Consider the following 20,396-nt stretch of genomic DNA (forward strand, 5'->3'; position numbering starts at 1 on the left):
AGCACTGGGGGGAGATAGCTCAGTGAGTAAAGCACTTGCTATATAAAAATAAGGACCTGAGTTCAAATCCCAGCATCCACGTAAAAAACCAGGCCTGTAATTCCAATAATGGAGGAGGGAGATACACAGATCCCAGGAGTCAGCCCAGCTGAAAGGTCAAACTTCTGGCTCAGTGAGAGACTCTGACTCAAAAGAACAAGTACCACACACAGCAATACAGTCAAGATCTCAAGGTCCTCCCATGGCCTCTGCATGCACATGAACAGGCTTGCACACTACAATCCATACGCAACAAACACACCAACAAAAGACACCAAGTTTTACCAAAGATGTAAGACAATTGGAAATCTCACACACTGCTGATAAGAACACAAAACATTGTGTAGCTTGATCTGCTTCAGGGCCCCCTGGCAGCAGGACCAGGATCCATCCCTGGTGCATGAGCTGGCTTGTTGGAGCCCATTACCTATGGTGAGACACTTCACACAGCCTTGATGCAGGGGGAGGGGCTTGGACCTGCCTCTATTGAATGTACCAGGCTCTGCTGACTCCCCATGGGAGATCTTGCCTTCTTGTAGGAGGGAATGGGGAGTGGGTTGGGGGAGAGGGGAGGCTAGAGGTACAGAAGGAAGGAAGAGGGGGATCTGTGATTGGTATGTAAAATGAATAAAAACTTCTTAATAAAAAAAAAGATTTCAAATCGGGGGGGGGGGGGGGGGGGGGGGGGAGAGCATAAAACAGTGTACTCATTTTCTTGTGCCAATACTACACAATCTACCAATTCCACTCTTATGTTTACCCACAAGAAATGAAAATATGCCCGTGCAAATGACTATAGGTAAACAGTTCATTGCAGCTTTATTCACAATGTTCCAAAATTGAAAACAGCCCAAATTTCTACCCAAAAAATTGAAGGCAGGGGCTAGAGAAATAGCTCAGCAGTTAAGAGGACTTGGTGCTCTTGCAGAGGACCTGGGTTCAAATCCCAGCACCCACATGGAGACTCATAAACATCTTTAACTACAGTTCCTAGGGATCTGATGCCCTCTTCTGCATTCCATGGCAGCAGGCATGTACATGGTGTACATACATATATGCAAGCAAAACATTCAAACACATAAATAATAAATTAATTTTTTTAATATTTAATGATTATATGTAAACACGGGAAAAACTTAAGTGCAAAAAATAGATCATAGTTTCTTATACATGTAAAATTAAAAATACTATTCACCGTGATTATAAACATCAAATATTTTTGCCATAAAAAGGCATAACTAATGAGCTGGGCATGGTGGCACATACTTTTAATCCCAGCACTTGGGAGGCAGAGGCAAGCAGATCTCTGTGAGTTGAGTACAGCCTGATCTACACAGAGAGTTACAGGTCAGCCAGGGCTACACAGAGAGACCCTGTCTCAAAACAAACAAACAAACAAAAAAGACAGAACAGAAGGCTGGAGAGATGGTTCAGTGGTTAAGAGTACTGGCTGTTCTTCCAGAGGACTTGGGTTCAATTCCCAGCACCCACACAGCAGCTCACAGCTGTCTGTAACTCCAGTTCTAAGGGATCCAACACCCTCATACAGAAATACATGTAGGTAAAACATCAATGCATGCCAGATAAAGTAATTTTTTAAAAAAGACAGAATAAGCAAAATATAAACGAATAAGTTAGGGTGACTAAAATAGTATCTTAAAATTTTAACATAGCTGTTATATTATCTCATATAGACAGAACTTTTAAATGAGCCCCTACTTTTCTAGACTATATCCTCTTGGAAACAGGGTGTAAAACTCTCTAGCTAGAGAGACAGATTCCTGTCACACCAGAAAAGAGACAGTCCTTTGAGTTTTCACTGCCCAGCCATTCAGGACAGCTATACAGACCAGAAACTGAACTGTAAACACGGAGCTGCTGGACACAAAAACAAAGTCTTCAAAGTTAAATCACCTGAATGGCCTTGAGCTGAGACTCAGATGTGCACTAGCAAAACTAGAAAAGGGGGGAGTTTGGACAAGTCTAAATAAAACTACTATTCCAGACAACTACTGTCAAAGAAGTTTGGAATGCTTCAGAAATAATACAATTTGTATTTATACCTTAGAATAACCTATTGACAAAATGAGAGAAACCCAAGTAGACAAAGGTGACCAAAGGCTTCGAAAATATTCAGGTGTTTTCTGACAAGCAGTAAAATCTGGTCAACGGTATTTTGGGTGGTCAACAACTTTTAAAAGTGTAAAGTTATCCCAATTACTATTTTTGTCTTGTTTTGTTCTTAGTATCTCAGTATGTAGCCCAGGCTGGCCCAAAGTTACGGTGCTCCTCCCTCAGCCTTCTATGCACTACAACTACAGGCATGAGCCCCTTTGTCAGCTCATCTCAATTACTCTTATGCCAACTTCTATCATCCAGAACATAGGACCACGACTTTAAGAAGATGTAAAAATCCTTGAGGAAAGTACTACAGACATAAAATTCGTATTCTTTAAAATTATAATTGCATTTCTGAGAACATATACTTAAAAAAATCATCAAAATATAAGCTCAATAAACTTTTCTTTTTTGGGGGGATGGGGGGACGGACACAGGGTCTCAATTGTAGCCATTTGGCTGTCCTAGAACTTACTATGTAGACCAGGCTGGCCTTGAATTCACAGAGATCTTCCTGCCTCTGCCTCCCAAGTACTAAGATTAAATGCATGGGCTACTATGTCCAGCTAAACCCAAGAATTTTTTAATGACATATAAAACAGTCACAAATATATATCCAGAGCATAAATGTTCATAAATGTTTGTTAAGCAAAATACTGTTATTTGGACTGCATCTACATTTCTGTTCTTATTTAATAAATGTGTTTTTTAAAAAAGAACCAATGCCCAGGAATTATCTTGGTCAGTAAAGTCCTTGTCTCACAAGCATGAAGATCTGAGTTAGGTTCCCAAAACCCACAAAAAAACAAAACAAAACAAAACAACAACAAAAAGCCAGGCACCCCAGGTATGGTGGCTATGCCTTTAATTTCAGCACTCAAGGGCAGAAGCAGGTGAATTTCTGTGAGATCAGGCCTAGCTTAGTCTACACAGTGAGTTCCAGATAGAGAGCAGCATAGAGTTAGACTGTGTGTGCATGTATGTGTGTGTGCGCATGTGTAGCTACGCGTGTTTGCATGCTTGAGCACTCTTGCAGAACTGTAATCTCGGCACTAGGGAAGTAAAAACAGTCAGATCCTTGGGGCTTGCTGGCTAGCCAATCCAGTCTAATGTGTAAGCTTTGGGGCAATGAGAGACAATGTCTCAAAGGAAACAGACATCATTTTTTCATGTGTGTGTTTACTGAGTGCTCACACGCTCAAGTGTTTATGCATGTGTAGCCCCCAGGTTGACGTCAGGAATCTTTCTTAAGAGACAGCTACCTCTTCTTCTTAAAAGAGTTTCTCAGTCAAACCCAGAGCTCACCAACATGCTAGTCTGGCCAGTCAACTTGCTCAGGTGTCCCTCTGTCTCCACTTTCCAAGGCTGCAATACAGGAGACCCCATACCCATGTAGTATTTATGTGGGTTCTGGTCCTCTTGGTCTTGTGGCAAGAGCTTTAACCATTGATGCATCTTTCCCAGATTGTGGACAGAATCTCTGAGACTAACACTCAAAGTTGTCCTCTAGCCTTCACACGCACACACACACATGCATGCACTGTATACATGTACATTTAAACATAAGTGAACAAATTTTTGAAAAACTGTACTATACACAGACCAAGGTTATGAGTCAATAGTAGGGAGCTTATCTATCAATGCATAATACCCTTGGTTTGGATCGCCAGCACTGCTCTAGATAGACAGATAGATAGATAGATAGATAGATAGATAAAATAAACAAGTACCGTAAAGTTGAAAATTTAGTTGCAGGGAGGGAACACTGCTACAATCCTAGCACTCAGGAAGCTGAGGCAGCAGGTTTCAAGCTGATTTCAAGGCTATTCTGGGCTACAAAGCAAGTTCAAGGCCAGTGTGACTTAAGAAAAAAGCCCCCACAGGAAGTAGCACTACTAAGAGATGTGGTTTTGTTGGAATAAGTATGGCCTTGTTGGATGGATAAGTGTTACTGCGGAGGTGAGCTTTGAGGTCTCATATATGCTCAAGTCACACCCAGTGTCTCAGACCACTTCCTGTTGCCTGTGAGTCAAGATACAGGAACTCTCAGCTCCTTCTCAAGCCCATGTCTGCCTGCATGCCACCATGCTCCCCACCATGATGATAACAGACTAAACTTTTGAACTGTAAGCCAGCCCCATTAACTGTTATCCTTTATAAGAGTTGGCGTGGTCATGGTGTCTCTTCACAGCAATAGAAACCCTAACTAAGACAACCAATCTCAGATACATAGTGAGATCCTGTCTCCAAAAAAAAAAAAAAAATGTGTGTGTGTGTGTGTGTGTGTGTGTGTGTGTGTGTGTGTGTGTGAGATTTGGTGTTTGAAGATGAGACTTTAGATCAATACTAAAGACATGGTCCACAAATACTGGGGGGTGACACAGGCCTGTAATCCCAGCACTCGGGAGGCAGAAGTAGGAGGATCTCTGTGAGTTTGAGGCCAGCCTGGTCTACAGAGTGAGTTCCAGGACAGCCAGGACTACACAGAGAAACATATTCCAAAAAATAAATAAATAAATAATAAAAATAAAATAAAATAAAAACAAAGTGCCTGTATCTAAATACATGGCAATCTCTTCAAACTCAACAACCCAATTTATCATAATCATTTACTTATTGGGGGTATGACATGTACATGGCATTATGTGCACATAGAATTCAAAGAATAACTTTTAGGAGTCAGTTCTCTCCTTCCACCATACGGGCCCCAGGATCAAACTAAGGTTACTGGGCAAGTAACTTTTGGTGGCAAGTGCTTTTATCAGCTGAGCCTTCTTATTGGCCCCACAATTCAAATTAAAAATAGGGAAAATATCTGGGTAGACATCTCACTAAAGATATGCAGATGGAGCCGGGCGGTGGTGGCGCACGCCTTTAATCCCAGCACACGGGAGGCAGAGCCAGGCGGATCTCTGTGAGTTCGAGGCCAGCCTGGGCTACCAAGTGAGTTCCAGGACAGGCGCAAAGCTACACAGAGAAACCCTGTCTCGAAAAACCAAAAAAAAAAAACAACAAAAAAAAAAAAACAACAAAAAAAAAAAAACAAAAAAAAAAAAACAAATAAAGATATGCAGATGGAAATAAACATATGAAATGATATTCAACATCCATCATGGATGAATTCCAAATCAAGACAATACATGGCATTAAATACAGCTAAAAGTCCAAACTGATCGTGTCAAATACCAAAAACTAGAGATGTGGAACAAATACCATTCTCCTTGTTGCAAGAATGAAAAATGGCACAGCTGCTTTGTGTGGTGGTTTGAATAAGAATGGCTCCTATAGGCTTGTGTATTTACATGCTTAGTCCCTTGTTAATACACTGGGGAAGATTAGGAGGTGTGGCCTTGCTGAAGGAGGTGTGCCACTAGGGATGGGCTTTGAGGTTTCAAAAGCCCATGCCAAGCCCTGTGTGTGTGCGTGTGTGTGTGTGTGTGTGTGCGCGCGCGCGTGCGCGCGTGCGCCTGCTGCTTGAGGATCATGATGTAAAGCTCTCAGCCACCTCTCCAGCACCACGTCTGCCTGCCTGCCACCCTGCTCCCTGTCGTGATGATATTGGACTAACTCTAAACTGTAAGCAAGCCCTCAGTTAAATGCTTTCTTTTATAAGAGAAAGTTGCCTTGGTCATAGATTCTTTTCACAGCAATAGAACTGTGACTTTGGAAGGCAAGCTGACAACTTTTTATATAATAAAGTTTACCATCCAACCCATCAATCATGCTCCTATGCAATGATCTAAGTGAACAGAAAAATTCACATCCACACAAAAGACTCTCCACAGATGCTTTAGAGCACCTTTACTCATAATTGCTCCAAACTACAAGTAGCCAGAATGTCCTTCAATGGGAGGATGAATTAGCAAACTGGCTGGAGCACTGACTGCTCCTGCAGAGAACACAGGTTCAGTTCCTACCACCCACATGGCAGCTCACCACAGCCGCAAACATGACACAATGCTACTTGTCAAAACCTATAAACTATCTAACAGAATGAACTTTAACGTACACAATTTTTAAAAGCCAGAAGAACCCTAGACTATGACAAAATAATCCACTTTTATCTCAGAGTATTTAAATAAACTCAGGTCATCAAACAGGGTGGAGAAAAAGACATGGACCCAAGTAATCGGAAATGGAGTCCACAACTGTCAGTAAACTTCCTTCTTCAAGGGCTGCGAGTCAACAATTCAGCTATTGCTATATATGAATACCGGAATATATCTACATACTGGAATGGAATGGGTTTTTGGGGGTTTTTTTTGGTTTTTTTTTGTTTGTTTGTTTGTTTTTTAATCGTTAGCAAAAACACAGAAGACAAGAAAATGTATAGCAGGTGAGAGAAACCAAGTTTCTCACTGTTGGAAGAGGCAAGCCAGTCTGAGCTACATAGGGACCCTGCCTCAAAAAAGAAAAGGTACCTTGACTCAAACTATAACCACCAAAAATAAATACAACACAACCAATAAATAAGTACAAATACAAAACACCTCGATTTAATCTAAGTAGGTGTCATGCTTGGTTAAGGAGGGACAAAACAAATGTTATCTGCACACAGGTCAAGTTGCACACTCTCAGCCCTTTGACAAATCCTTTGGCGCTTTGCTTTGTTGAGGTTGACTTCAAACTAGAGATCCTGATGCCTCACTGTGTTGCACTGGGCTCTTCGGTGTCTTTTTTAAGAATCAAAAGCAAGTTTTCCCTTTTGTTCTTAAAGTCTCACCATGTAGCCCAGGCTGGCCTCATGGCAATCCTTAAGTCTCCGAAGTGCTGGGTATACCACTACATCTGGCTTTATCAATATTTTTGTTTGTAAATGTGTACGTGTGCATGTGTGTACATATGCAGACATCGAATTCCTAGAGGCTGGAGTTACAGCTTTTATAGGACACCTTGCTTAAGATCTAAACTCTGGGGCTGGAGAGATGGCTCAGAGGTTAGGAACACTGACTGCTCTTCCAGAGGTCCTGAGTTCAATTCCCAGCAACCACATGGTGGCTCACAACCATCTGTAATGAGATCTGGTGCCCTCTTCTGGCCTGCAGAAATACATGCAGACAGAACATTGTATGCATAATAAATAAATCTTTTAAAAAAAAAAAAAAGATCTAAACTCTGGTTCTCTGACTGCAAAGTAGGTGCTCTTCACCACTGAGCCATCTCTCCAGCCCTTATCAATATTTCTAAAACATTTCCAGCCAGGTGTGGTGACACACACCTTTAATAGCAGCACTCCAGAGGACAGAGGCAGGCAAATCTCTGTGAGTTTGAGGCCAGCCTGGTTCTATATAGTGAATTCCAGGACCACATAGGAAGGCCCTGTCTCTAAATACAAAACAAAACAAAAACAACGAAAAGTATTTCCATGCAGAAAACTGACACTGGGCAAAGAGAATTTTAGTAACAGTCAAAACTGGCCCTGGCCAAACTGACCAGCCATGTAGGTCAGCACCTGCTGCTCCCAAACTGGGAAAGGATATGTGCTGCACTGCAACTTGACCTCTGGCTGCCTGTTCGCCCAAAGCCTCTGCCTGAGGCAAGGAAAGGACAGAAGGCTCACCCTCTCCAACTTAACACCTCCAGAAGAACAAACGGGTTTACTGCTTAGGAAATAATAAAAAGTTCCTTAAATCTGTAATTACAAGGCAATCAGTTTACAAATACAATCTATTCAGGCAGATATATTTCTGGAAAATGAATCAATGTGGCATTCACGAAAATAACTATAAGGCTTTAAGATATTTTTCAGACTATACAAATATAATCAAGCTATTCAGGAAAAAAGTTTGGCAATTACCTGTGAAGCAAAAATTTTTTATCAATAATAAAACCAAACTCATTCATTTCACTCCTACTAGAATATAAAATTCCAGGAGCTGAAGACACAGCTCAGTGGATATGAGGGCTTATTCTTTTTTGTTTGTTTTGAGACAGGGTCTCTTTATATAATTGTGAATGTCCTAAAACTTGCTATGTGGACCAGGCCTGGCCTCAAACTCACAAAGATCCACTAGCCTCTGCCTCCTGAGTGCTGGGATTAATGGGATGTGCCACCTTACCCAGCTTGAAGATTTATTTATGTGCATGCTTGTGTATGTGTCCACGAGGTACAGAAGAGGGCAATGGTTGCTTGAGTAACAGATGGCTGTGAGCCCCTGCAATGTGGGTGCTGGAAACTGAATCTGTATCCTCTCCAACAGCAGCAAGTGTTTTAACCACTGAGCCATCTCGCCAGTCCTAAAGGCTTATTGCTCTTGCAATTAAATAGCATCTTTTAATATACATATATATGTATATATACAACAACCCTCATAGTATATTCAATAGACAAAGACCTTGCACACTTTGTAGATGAGTAAACTAGCAGAAGTGCATTTCCAAACTTTCCAAGGTTATCATATCTTCCACACTCTCCAAATACTCAGTCTGTCTCTCAATTTTAAAACTACATTAAAGCCTAGACAGACAGACTTAATAAACTTCTGCTGTATTGAAGAGCAATTTCCTTATTATTTTTGTTGAACAGTTCTGTAATAACCAGCCTGAAAGCAGCTGGAGAGTATCCATGCAAGCAGTTAACTCCTACAGATGGCTCTGTACTTTTCCAAAGGGAAGTAAGCAAATCAGTTGTGTATGAAGTCCATAGAATACATAGATCTGGGTCAGACACGCCAATCTACCACATTTTGAATAAAGTTGGGGGTACAGTGCTTTACAGTAGAGCTGATCCTGTTGGAAGAGGCACAAGTGAGATAGCCCTGAGGGTGTTAAGAGTGGGATAGCTGGCCACACCCCCTTTGTTTGCCATGTGATGAGGGTGAGAGAAATATGCCCTTCCCTGCCCTGACTCTGCCACCTATTATGGTAGACAAGGGAGCTGACTCTCCCCCTTACCAGCTGTAGCACTCGGGAAAGTGGACCCTGCACCTCGCCTGGGCAGCACAGTAGAGCTGACCCTGTTGGCAGAGGTGTGGGTGAGCCAGCCCTGATGTTGTGAGCATGGAAGAGCTGTCCCCATTATGTATCTGAACTGTGATAGCATGGAGGGGGAGGAGGAGAAATGCCCCCCCCACCAACACCTGAGGCAGGTAAAAGAGCTGGCCCTGAGGTCACAAGAGCTGGAGAGCTGTCCCTGCCCCTCATCAGAGTGGCCATACACCTCACGTAGGCAACACAGTAAAGCTGGCCCTGAAGGTGTAGATGTGGGAGATCCGACCCTGAGGACATGAAAGCAGGAGAACTGGCCCCGCCCCTTGCTCATCACTGCAGGGGGTGAACTAGCCAGGGCAATGCAGGAGAGCTCACAGTGGTGGTGAAGACAGGAGAGCTGGTGGGCTGACCAACCCTGCAACTACCCAGAACCAGGGTTATGAGATAGCCTACCCCAACATCCACCCCATCTGTGATCTGCTGGAGCACCTAGAGGGTGGCGAGCTTGGTCCTACAGACCCAGGACTGCAGGATCTTTACAACACAGGACAGCAGTGGGCTGTCCAGGAAGAGTCCCAGGGAGGGCCCAGTGTCGATGGTGCAGCACAGACCGGGGGCCTCCAACCAGACCAGTGATTCTCTGCAGGGAATGCCTGCATATAAAAATGTATGAATAAAGGAGTTTACTGTGTGACTCACTGTAGCACACTGCAACTTCCATGATGAGATTTTTCCTTCCTTTTCTTTTTTCCTTTTTTTCTTAGATTTTTTTTTAGGGGGGAGGGGGGAGGCATGATATGAAGGACACAAAGAGTGAACAAAAAGAAAAGTTTAAAAAAAAAAAAAGAATGAGTGTTTTGGCATGCATAGACCCTGGGTTCAACTCCAACACAAAACAAAACAAAGTTTTAGCTAGCTTAAGCAAAAACAAAACATTTTTAAAAGATGTTTCTCTTCTGGGTGGTAGTGGTGCACACCTTTAATCCCAGCACTGGCGAGGCAGAGGCAGGTGGATCTCTGTGAGTTCGAGGCCACCCTGGTCTACAGAGCAAGTTCCAGGACAGCCAGGGCTACACAGAGAAACCTTGTCTTTAAATATATATATGTTTCTCCATTGGGTATGATGGCTCATGCCTGAACCCCAACACTCAGTAGGTAGAGATGGGAAAACATCAAGGACAGGCAACCTGGCTACACAGCAAGTCTGAGGTCGGCTTGAGCAACCTAATAAAACAAAGCTGCATGTGGTAATGCATGGGATGCAAGTGATCAAGAGTTCAAGACCAGCGTCAGTAGTCTGTTAGTGAGTTAAGAGGCCAGCCTGGGCTACTAACCAAACAAAACAATATTTTTCACAATAATAGAAGTTCACTGAAGGACAAACATAAGGACACTCAAACACACAGCCTCATTCAGCAACTCAAATACTCAGTGACGGGTACATCTCCTGCAGTGAGGGAAACCTTACTTGGCTGGCAGAGGCAGTAGTAAGAAATGACATGCACACTACCTGACATTTAACTAAGAGCATCTCACAAAACTAAGTACTCTTCACATTCCTGACACAGCAGAACTTCACCCTTCTCACACTGAGGACATACTTAGGCATACATTTTAGTACCATATCAACTTCTCATCTTTAGTCACCTCAACTCCCAACAAGCTATACCAAAACAAAAGGTTTAAGATTTATTTTTATGTAGGTCTCTGTGTGCTCACACAAGTGAGAGTCAAAACTGTTGCCCAGAAGTCAGACATAGGTATCAGATCCCCTGGAGCTGATGAGCTGCCATGTGGGTGCTGGGAACTGAACTCTAGCCCTATGGTAAAGAAGTTACTGCTCTTAACCCCTGAGCCACCTCCCCAGCACCGCCAACAGAAAAGATTTAAATTCCAGGTGGCATCTTACAGTCAGAGACAGAGAAAAGCATAGCTAAAACAAGACATCATAGGCAGGGCCCTGTAGCATGTGAGGATGAAAATGCTATAACACAGTGATAAGCAGAAGCACAGTCATTTACAACATAAGGTGACAGGAAACAGACATTTCAGAAGCTGGCTTGACTAGGCAGGAAAGTGCGGAAACTAATGAAAGGCAGCTTCTCATCAGCTGCTCCTAGCACTGGGTGTCAGAGCTTCCTTGTTCTCAGCTCCCTTCTTTATACAGTACAAGACCGTCCAAGAGAAAAAAAATGGTCTGAAAATTCTTTTAATTCTAATAGCAATTTTTCCTCTCTAGCCATGGAAATGTATTCAATCAAATAAAAGCAAAATTGGCAGGAAACTATGGGTACAAATATATACACAACTATATTCTTAGCACATAAGAACAAAATCCAAACTTGTTAGCCAGGCAGTGGTGGCACATGCCTTTAATCCTAGCAAAGGCAGGCAGATCCCTCAGTCTACAGAGTGAGTTCCAGGACTGCCAGGGCTACACAGAGAAACCCTGTCTGGTGAGTGGGTGCCCAACTTGTTGGCGCTGCTTTTAAGGCCTTTTTGTACTTCATTTTAACCTTCCTTTCCAGTTTCTATGGCACCAGCCTGCAAACAGCTTCTTGAGGATCCTTGCTATCCTGAGGACTTCTTGCATCTTTCTCCCTTACATCTTCCTCCCATAGACCCTCAACCTATGAAACCCTTCCTCTTTCTCTACTACTGAAATTATACTTGTCCTTCAGTCTCAAATTAAAAGCCTTATGTAGCAGCCAGTAGGAAGGCTCAGTGGGAAAAAGCGCTTGCCTCGGAAGCCTAACACCCAGAGTTCAATCCCAGGAAGCCACGGTGGAAGGAGAGAACTTACTCCTGATAGTTGTCCTCTTACCTACACATAGGCACTGTGTCAGCCACATGCTCACAACACACATTTTTTTAACTATATAAAAGCCTTCTGTGAACTATCTAACCCCTTATCAATCTTCTCAAGCATATCCACTCTTTCCTCTAAATTCCCACTCCAGTTTTCATTGACCTCCATTACTTTATTCAGCTTTTCACAGAGTAAACTGCTTCTAGTACCTCCCTGACTGCAAAGCAAGCTTCCTAAGGGCAGACAGCCAGGCGTACTGACTCACAACCCTAGTGATACTCGACATGTAGTTTGTGCCTAACAGTGGAACCAGTTGACATGAAGTGGGCCAACATGAAGAGAAAAAAAAAAGTCTAAATCACTGTGTTTCGAGCTGGAGATAAGCTCACAGTGGTGGACCACCTGCCTAGCATGCATAAGGCCTAGCATCCTCAAACCAGTGTTTTCAGAGTATGTTTTCAATGACTAGTAGGCTGGCAAAAGGCTGACTCACTGTGAAATGCCCTTGCCTGGAAAGCCTGTCCTGAGTTCTAGCCCCAGAACCCACTGAAAGGTGGACTGCAAAGTTATCTTCTAACCTCCACACACATGTTGTAGCACACATGAATACCCCATTCATACATATGCACAATGCTAATAAATAAATAAAAATTTAAAGACATTGCTTTTAAAAAAAGAGTAAGGGGGCTGGAGAGATGGCTCAGAGGTTAAGAGCACTGACTACTCTTCCAGAGGTCCCGAGTTCAATTCCCAGCAACCACATGGTGGCTCACAACCATCTATAATGAGATCTGGTGCCCTCTTCTGGCCTGCAGACATACATACAAACAGAACACTGTATACATAATAAATAAATCTTTAAAAAAAAAATAATAAGAGTAAAAAACTTGACCACTCTACAGATAGGTAGATAGATAGATAGATAGATAGATGATAGACAGACAGATAGATAGACAGATAGATAGGTAGGTAGGTAGGTAGATAGGTAGATAGATAGATAGCTTTCTTGAAACTTACTTTGGGTGGTTTGATTGACACTTGCTGTGTTAGTGTTGGTTTGTGTGTACACTGAGTTGTAAGGTAAGAAGTATTCCTTGTTTTGAGTTGCAATTCTGGTTTTCTGTTTTGATTTATTTTTGTTTATTTTATTTTGGTTTTTTAAATTTATTTATTTTGTTGTCTTAATTTTTTTGGTTGTTGAGATAGGTAGCACAGGCTGGTCTCAAACTCAAGATCCACTGACCTCAGCCCTCTGTGTGCTAGGGATACAAGCCTCCTTGTAGGTTTTTTAAAAGCTTTTAAACAATGCCTAAAGGGGCTGGAGAGATGGCTCAGAGGTTAAGAGCACTGGCTGTTCTTCCAGAGGTCCTGAGTTCAATTCCCAGCAACCACATGGTGGTTCACAAACATCTGTAATGAGATCTGGCACCCTCTTCTGTGTACATAATAAATAAATAAATCTTAAACAAGGCCTAAAGATTGTCTTTTGCCATTTGAATAGACTGAACCTAGCTGGCTCTAAGTTACTCTACCACAAAAGTCTTTGTCAGTAATGCCATCATCCAATGAATAATCTACCACAGATCCTCTTCTTAAAGTACTTTGCTGTGATCATAAATTAAAATGTTTGCTTGTCAGTTAACTCTCTCTGCTTATCTACCATTTCATAAGAATTATTCCCATTGAGGCTTAGCTTCTAAAATGCTTATCCATGAGAGCATGGTAATAAAGCTCTCACCTAAAACAAACTACAATTAACTGTTAGTGGTTAATTAGTGGTGGCTGAAAAGACAACTGTTCACCACAAATTAAAAACCAGCCTTTATGCTATTAATCAAAGTTTCTCTCTCTCTCTCTCTCTCTCTCTCTCTCTCTCTCTCTCTCTCTCTCTCTCTCTCTCTTCAGGGGTGGGGTAGAAGGGTTTAGATGGGGGTTTCACTCTGTAGCCCTGGCTGGCCTCGAACTCAGATCCACCCGCCTCTGCCTCCTAAGTGCTGAGATTAAAGGTGTGTGTCATCACCTCACGAAAGGTCTTTTCTTGGTCACAGCAATCCATACAAGTGATTTCTGAGGGAAGGGACTATCATTTTCAAGCTGCCTGTTATTTGTTTGCGACCTCACTGCATGAGACAAAGAGTATTTTTGAAGTAACAAGTATGACTGTCATGTTCCCTTTGCTGATAACAGACAAAGCAGCAACAGCATGGGCAAAGAAAGCTCGCCTTAGCCCCCAGCCTCTCATCCAAATTAACAACGAGACAAAGCATAAATAAAACCTAAGTCACATTTCACAAACAGAAACAAAGTTCAACTGCTATCTGTTTTTACCGGAATGTAACGATTTTAAGTGGCTGTTTCCATCAAGAAAAATGGACTATCCAGCAACCCCACCCCCAGCTGTGAAGCTACAGGCAGTTAGGTGACCACTGCTGGGGAAGGAAATTACCTTTACGCCAGGAGCACAGCCGCAGGGAGATTCTCCCTGGTGCCCCGGTGAATGACCTCCACCTTGCCTATATGAACAGCACTAACTGGACTGAGTGGGTTAAAGATAATTAGGGGGCTGGAGAGATGGCTCAGTGGTTAAGAACACTGGCTGCTCTTCCAAAGGACCCAGGTTCAATTCCCACCACCCACATGGCAGCCCAAAACTGCCTGTAACTTCAGTTTTAGGGGTACCAACACCCTCAGAGACATACATGCAGGTGAAATACCAATGCATATAAAATAAAAAATAATATTTAAAAAAATTATCTAATTAATTAATTATAGAAGGAGGACATGAAGTTGCGAAGATGTTATGGGGGATCCTACGTAGAGATGGAAGAAGGAGTTGGGGTAAATATGATCAAGATACATTGTATAGATCTGTAAAATTTCCAAAGAATAACAATTAAGGAAGTTGACTATTAACAGTCAATAACCAAAACAAATTTTAAAAATGGGAAAGCATCTTAACACCTAGATTCCATTCTGGTTGTCACTCAATGAGGCACTCCTTTCTCCTCACAAAACAGGGATAATTTCACTCCTATCCATTCAGCAAATATCCACTGAAGAAAACCTAGATACCACCACACATTTGGCTAGGGATTCAGTAAACCTAACAGTTAACACGGTCCCCGCCCTGAGCTTTACACCTCCCTACAAGAGGCTGTCCTGTAGTTAAATGCATACGCACTGCACTGCAAACTGCAACACAGCACAGATACTGCAAGATGATACAATGATTGCTATCATTTGTTCTGTCTCTTAACTGTACACCTTTGCTGCTGGACGACTGCCAGATCCACAACAGTAGGTACAACTGGACAGACTACTGGGTGAGGAACTGACTTCCCCTTAGTCTGGAGTTCAGGCGCTTAATAAATCACTATTTGTTAGCCAAGTCCTAGCTAGTGACTCCCAGTGTAGCCTTAATGATAACGCACAACGCGCTAAGAATAGTCTAGAACAGTCCAGAACTACTGCATTGTTCTGAGAATGTGGCTTAGCATATGAGTTACATTCTCTATATCAGGCAAAGGAGTGACAACAAATTCTAGCCTTATGCAGGACACACTGAATCACAGCCATCAGTGTACCTGCAAACCTGTGTTTCTGACTAGCACCCCAAGTGATTCTTGTGCATACCAAAGTGTGAGGACTTTGCTATAATCATTCCCTTTGCTCAACAATCATTTCAAGCACTATTATTCAAGTCTACCTGGATAATCTGAGCCAAAAAGAAATCAATTTTTTAAAGGCTCTTAAGATACTTAACAGTCAATGTCTCATGGCTCACTCAACTGTAAAAATACTTACTGCATCAAACTCTTTGTTCAATGATTTTCAAACATTCACATGAAATGAAACAAAAAAATAACCCTCAATAAACAAACTGTCACAGACAACATAATTTATCTTATGCTTTAACCTTAACAAGGAAAAGCTAATGGGTATGTTATCAGGTAGCTATTAAGGAGGAAAGCATATACTCTCTGAATAGCATAGACACATCATGATTTTGAATGCTTACAAGCCAACTCTAAGGGTCCATGCTGGAAATTCACACTCCCCAGAACAGCTTTGGAGGGTAAAAGTGTATGCTGTGCAAGACTGACCACCTGAGTCAGATTCCTGGAACCCACCTCAGAGTTGGAAGCACTGGTGAAAATGTCTGTAATGTAACCCAGCCACCCCATGGGGAGATAGGAGGTAGAGACAGGAAAACTTGGCCCAACTTACAGAACTCCTCAAAGTGTGTCCTGTGGTTTGTGTGTGTGCACACACAAAGATCCCAGTACTAAGCCAAAAAAAGCCAACAAACATAATCTCAAAAAATGTAGGCAGTTCCATATCCATATCCACTACACACGGCAACTCTCCTAAAGCAACTCAAGAAATCAACAAGTGTCCTCGACCTATTTTAACCTTACAGAATTAACCTGGTCAGTTACTTCCCATACTATATAATTAGTGCAAACACAGATTGACTTTGGTTCTATTTATTGAAAGCATCTTCCACACCACACACTGGCCTCGAGGTATATGCACATCAAAGGGAAGACACGCAGTACACATTACACCGGAAAAAATTATAAGGTGGAGCTAACATTGTTAGTCAAGAAAACTTTCCATCTGTAGTAAAATTTAGAGCCCAGAGGGCTTCTTCACACTATAGTACCAAGCCTGCAAGACTCTCTCTCAAACCAGTCACAATCTAGTCAGCCTCAAAAGGAAAAAGGAGAAAGTGAGCCAATCCTGGCTCCAACTGACAATTATCCCGAGATTCAATGAGCCTTGGTAAAGCAGACTCTAGGAGCAGCACAAAGAAATGGATCCCCTGCTAACATCCAAGTCTGCACGCACTTAAATCTGTTACTGTTCTTTCACACCTCTACCCATTGTCCAAACTGCAACATTAAACTGGAGTAAAAGCTGTACATAGGGAAAAGAGTTTAAAAATAGGGAGAAATCTCAAACCTCAATTATCAAGGTCCAGACACCCACCTGTGACTTGGTGTACAATCATAAAGCTACATAGTAACAATCCACCTATACTTAACTCAGTATTTCATCAACAGGAAAAGTTTTCCTAGGACAACTGAGAGGTTAACATAAGAACCTGAGTAAAAGACAGATTGAAAAGCTCAGGCTGGAAATAAACAGAGTAGATTAGCAGAGTGCTTGCCTAGCAAGCCTGAAGCCTACATCCCTGGGTTCCATCCCCAGCACCACGTAAACCCAATGAAGTGGCACACCCCTGTAATCCCAGCACTCAGGAGGTGCAGTTAGGACGACCAAAAGTTCAAGGTCTTCCTATATAGTGAGCTTGAGGCCAGCCTGGGCTACATGACATCCTTCCTCAAATAAATAAATAGATCTCTAAAGTTAAGTTGGTAGCTCATTTTTCTCCTCTTACTTGAAAATCTAAGTGGAGGGAGGAAGTGAAGGGGAGAGAGAGGGAGGGAGAGAGGGAAGCGGGGAGATACTTAGAATTGTTACTACCACTACTTCTACAACAGTACCATAGAAATTTCAAAGAATTTGGACATCAGAACACAAACAGCTGGCAGGGTACAAAAGCAAATACCATGAAGATTTTCTATCATCACCAACCTTCCAGAGAGAACTGTTCTAGGCAGTGTTTCTTTCCCCTGCCACCTAAAAATGACAAAAACTACTCTCACCAAGGACAGTACCAAAAACACAGCTTCTCCTTCCTAGGCTCCCAGCCTATAATGTAGGCCTAAGGCCAATCCCTCTCCCAGGGACCCACAGGACCACTCCCACGTTCTCTACAGTGACTAGGTCACAGCTGGGCTCTCTGCTGCAGACTACAGTAAAGGCAACTATGTCTGCTGGCTTATACACTCATAGTAGACGACACTAGCTGTAGTTTCATTGTTTTGGATTCTACAGAGCAAATGACCTAGAACTTTAATACACTTATAACTTTATATATTTTAAATCTAAAATTAAAACGCTGAATCGAGTTAAATTTCCAAAGAGAAAGAAAGATAATTCTAAAAGTTTCTAACAAAAGAAACCATCAGCCACAGATTTTGAGATATCTAGAAAATAAATACCTAGGTACTCAGGAGCAAGGCATCAAAAAGTCATTATTGTATTCAATATCTTAATGCTCCCCACAAAGACTAAGAATATACTGCCAGAGAATATTAGAAAATAGTCAGTAATACAGCAATAAAAAGTAAGCATCTATTTCCAAAAAGGTCAGAGGAAATGCACAAAATCTCCAAACACATGTATTAATGAGCTACTCTTTCTTGGAGTGCAAAGATGAGGAAGCAGAATGAATGATTCCCCAGAGTAAGAGTAACGGGAACAAAAATGGGGAAAAAGGGAATGCCTTCTCTGCAAGGACAGACAGACTCTCAAGATAAGTACAGACCGTGGGCCAAGCTGTTTTACAAAAATGAAAACAGGCAGCTGTGGAAATTATAATTAAAATGAAATGTTTAAGAAGAAAGACTGATGTGGGAAAATCCCATCATGGAAGGAGAGAACTCCTGAGTTTGGGGGGGGGGGGGGGAAGGACTGAGACGCAATATAGATGCAGTAAGGAGAGAAGCACGGGGTTGGAGAATGGAGACAATGAGTGCACACAGCACCTACAAGTCAACCAACAACCACTGGACAGATTTAGTACAAGTACAAAATCACAAACACAACAAGTCAGGGCGGTGGAAGTGTGCGCTGAAACTGCCAAGACAAGGCAACATCCTGGGAGCTTGAAGGAATGTGGTGATGAAGGAAGACACTGCAGTAGAAGGTGGGTTCAAAGAGCAGAAGGGGCCTTAGGAAGAGAAGGGAAAACGATCTAGAGGAACAAATAAGATAAAGGGTAGGATTGCAACAGCACAGACCAGGAGGAAAATGGAGAAGGCAAAGGCCCAAGGCGATTGCAGTTCAGGGGGAAGTCGGAACTAGGAAAGCACTACCACAAACGGCACTCGAAAGTGTAAGGAGCGGTGCACGTGGGAAGACAGGGAGCCAGAAAAGGTGCGCACTCAGAGGAATGTGGCCATGGAGAAACCAGATTGAAAATCGGGCTGCAATAATATCAGGATCAGAAGAAAAACTAGTGTCAACCCCTCCCCCAAAAAAAGCATGCGATGATGATGATAAGGTATACTCGAGATTGTGTGACTACAAAGAAGCAGGGAGAAAAGGCCAAGCGGTGGATACAAAAATGTCGGTGTGCTGCTTTACCATAACGGGGGAGTAACTAAGGAAAGAAGGGGGGGAGGCTAGGGGAGGGGAAGAGACCATGCCTCCAGAGGAAAAGGAGCTGACCACAGGTCCTAACGGGTCTAGAGGGCAGAAGGGACAGTCCACAGGGTCTGAGGGGAGTGGCAGAGACCAGGAAACTATGATGCTAAAGGTGAGAACTTGGGGAGAACACAGTACTGGCTGGGTCGAAAGGGAGACTCCGTCAGTAAGGAGCAGAAAGCAGCATGCCATAGGAAAAGGCAGAGGTTGAGGACAGCCAAAGGCATGGGGACAGCGGGGAGAGCTCCGGGATGGTGGGACAAGGGCACCAACTGGAGACGCCAGGAAGGCAGAAGGGCTCCAAGGCGAGCCGCGAAGGCCCGCCGGGGGCGAGGGTCGCGGCAGGCTCGCGAGCTGGGGGAGGTGAGGCCTGAGTGACAGGGTGGGGGCCCAGGACAGGCGAAGGGTAAGGGGACGGGGCGTGGCGGCCGCGATACTCACACCTCCAGGATGCGGTCCCCCTTGCGCACCCCGGCGCGGTCGGCCGCCCCCCCGGGCAGCACGGCGCTCACATGCTGCAGCGGCGCGTACAGCTCCCCGTTGATGCTCCGCAGTTGCCCGCCCTCGCTCACTTGGCCCCGCACGTTGAAGCCGTAGCCGGACTCGGACTTGACGATGCGCACGACCCGCGGGCCGCCGCCTCCCCCGCCGCCGTTCCCGGCGCAGTGGAGCCCAGACCCCCCGCCGCCGCCTCCATTCCGGTGAGGGGCTGAGGGGTGAATCCCTTCCCCGTCCTCGTCCGCCATCTTGCGAGCAAGCGAGCCGTCCCCCGCCCCCCTACGCCTCTACTCCTCCTGCGCGCGCCCGCCCCCTTCGGCAGCCGCGCGACCCCGGCGCGCGCCCGCTCCGCCGACCGCTGGAGCTAGACGGCCACCGCGCTGCAGGGAGAAAGGGGAGCAGGGGCGGGGGAAGCGGACGGTTAGGCGCTGTGGGGCTTCCTGGGAGATGTAGTTCGGGGGGGGGCGCGGGTGCATGACGCATCCGGGAACAAAGCCTTCTGGGAGTTGTGGTTTATTGGGCTTTGGGCTCTGGTAGGGGTTTCTTTGGTTGGGTGGTGAGCATCTTTTGTTTTGTTTTGGTTTTGATTTTGGTTTTGGAGACAGAGTTTCCATATGTAGCCTTGGCTGTCCTGGAACTCACTCTGTAGACCAGGTTGGCCTCTCGGAGATCCTCCTGCCTCTGCCTCCCAAGTGCTGGGATTAAAAGCGTGAACCACCACCTC

The 20,396-nt window shown here is 43.8% G+C and overlaps 1 protein-coding gene across 2 annotated transcripts in view; it reads right to left on the reverse strand.

Annotated features, from left to right (window-relative positions):
• The window catches only part of Snx27 (sorting nexin 27), an 87,283-nt gene extending 67,287 nt beyond the window's left edge, over positions 1-19,996 (reverse strand). Inside the window, exon 1 of one of the 2 annotated variants that reach the window (XM_059265797.1) lies at positions 19,616-19,996. In XM_059265797.1, coding sequence (XP_059121780.1) covers positions 19,616-19,920 — 305 coding nt within the window. In that variant the 5' untranslated portion in view covers positions 19,921-19,996. The remainder of the gene's footprint in view (positions 1-19,615) is intronic. The other variant, XM_059265798.1, reaches the window with a different exon arrangement.
• Between the last annotated feature and the right edge of the window lie 400 nt (positions 19,997-20,396).

Source organism: Peromyscus eremicus, chromosome 6 (genome assembly GCF_949786415.1).
Source record: "Peromyscus eremicus chromosome 6, PerEre_H2_v1, whole genome shotgun sequence".
Lineage (NCBI taxonomy): Eukaryota > Metazoa > Chordata > Mammalia > Rodentia > Cricetidae > Peromyscus > Peromyscus eremicus.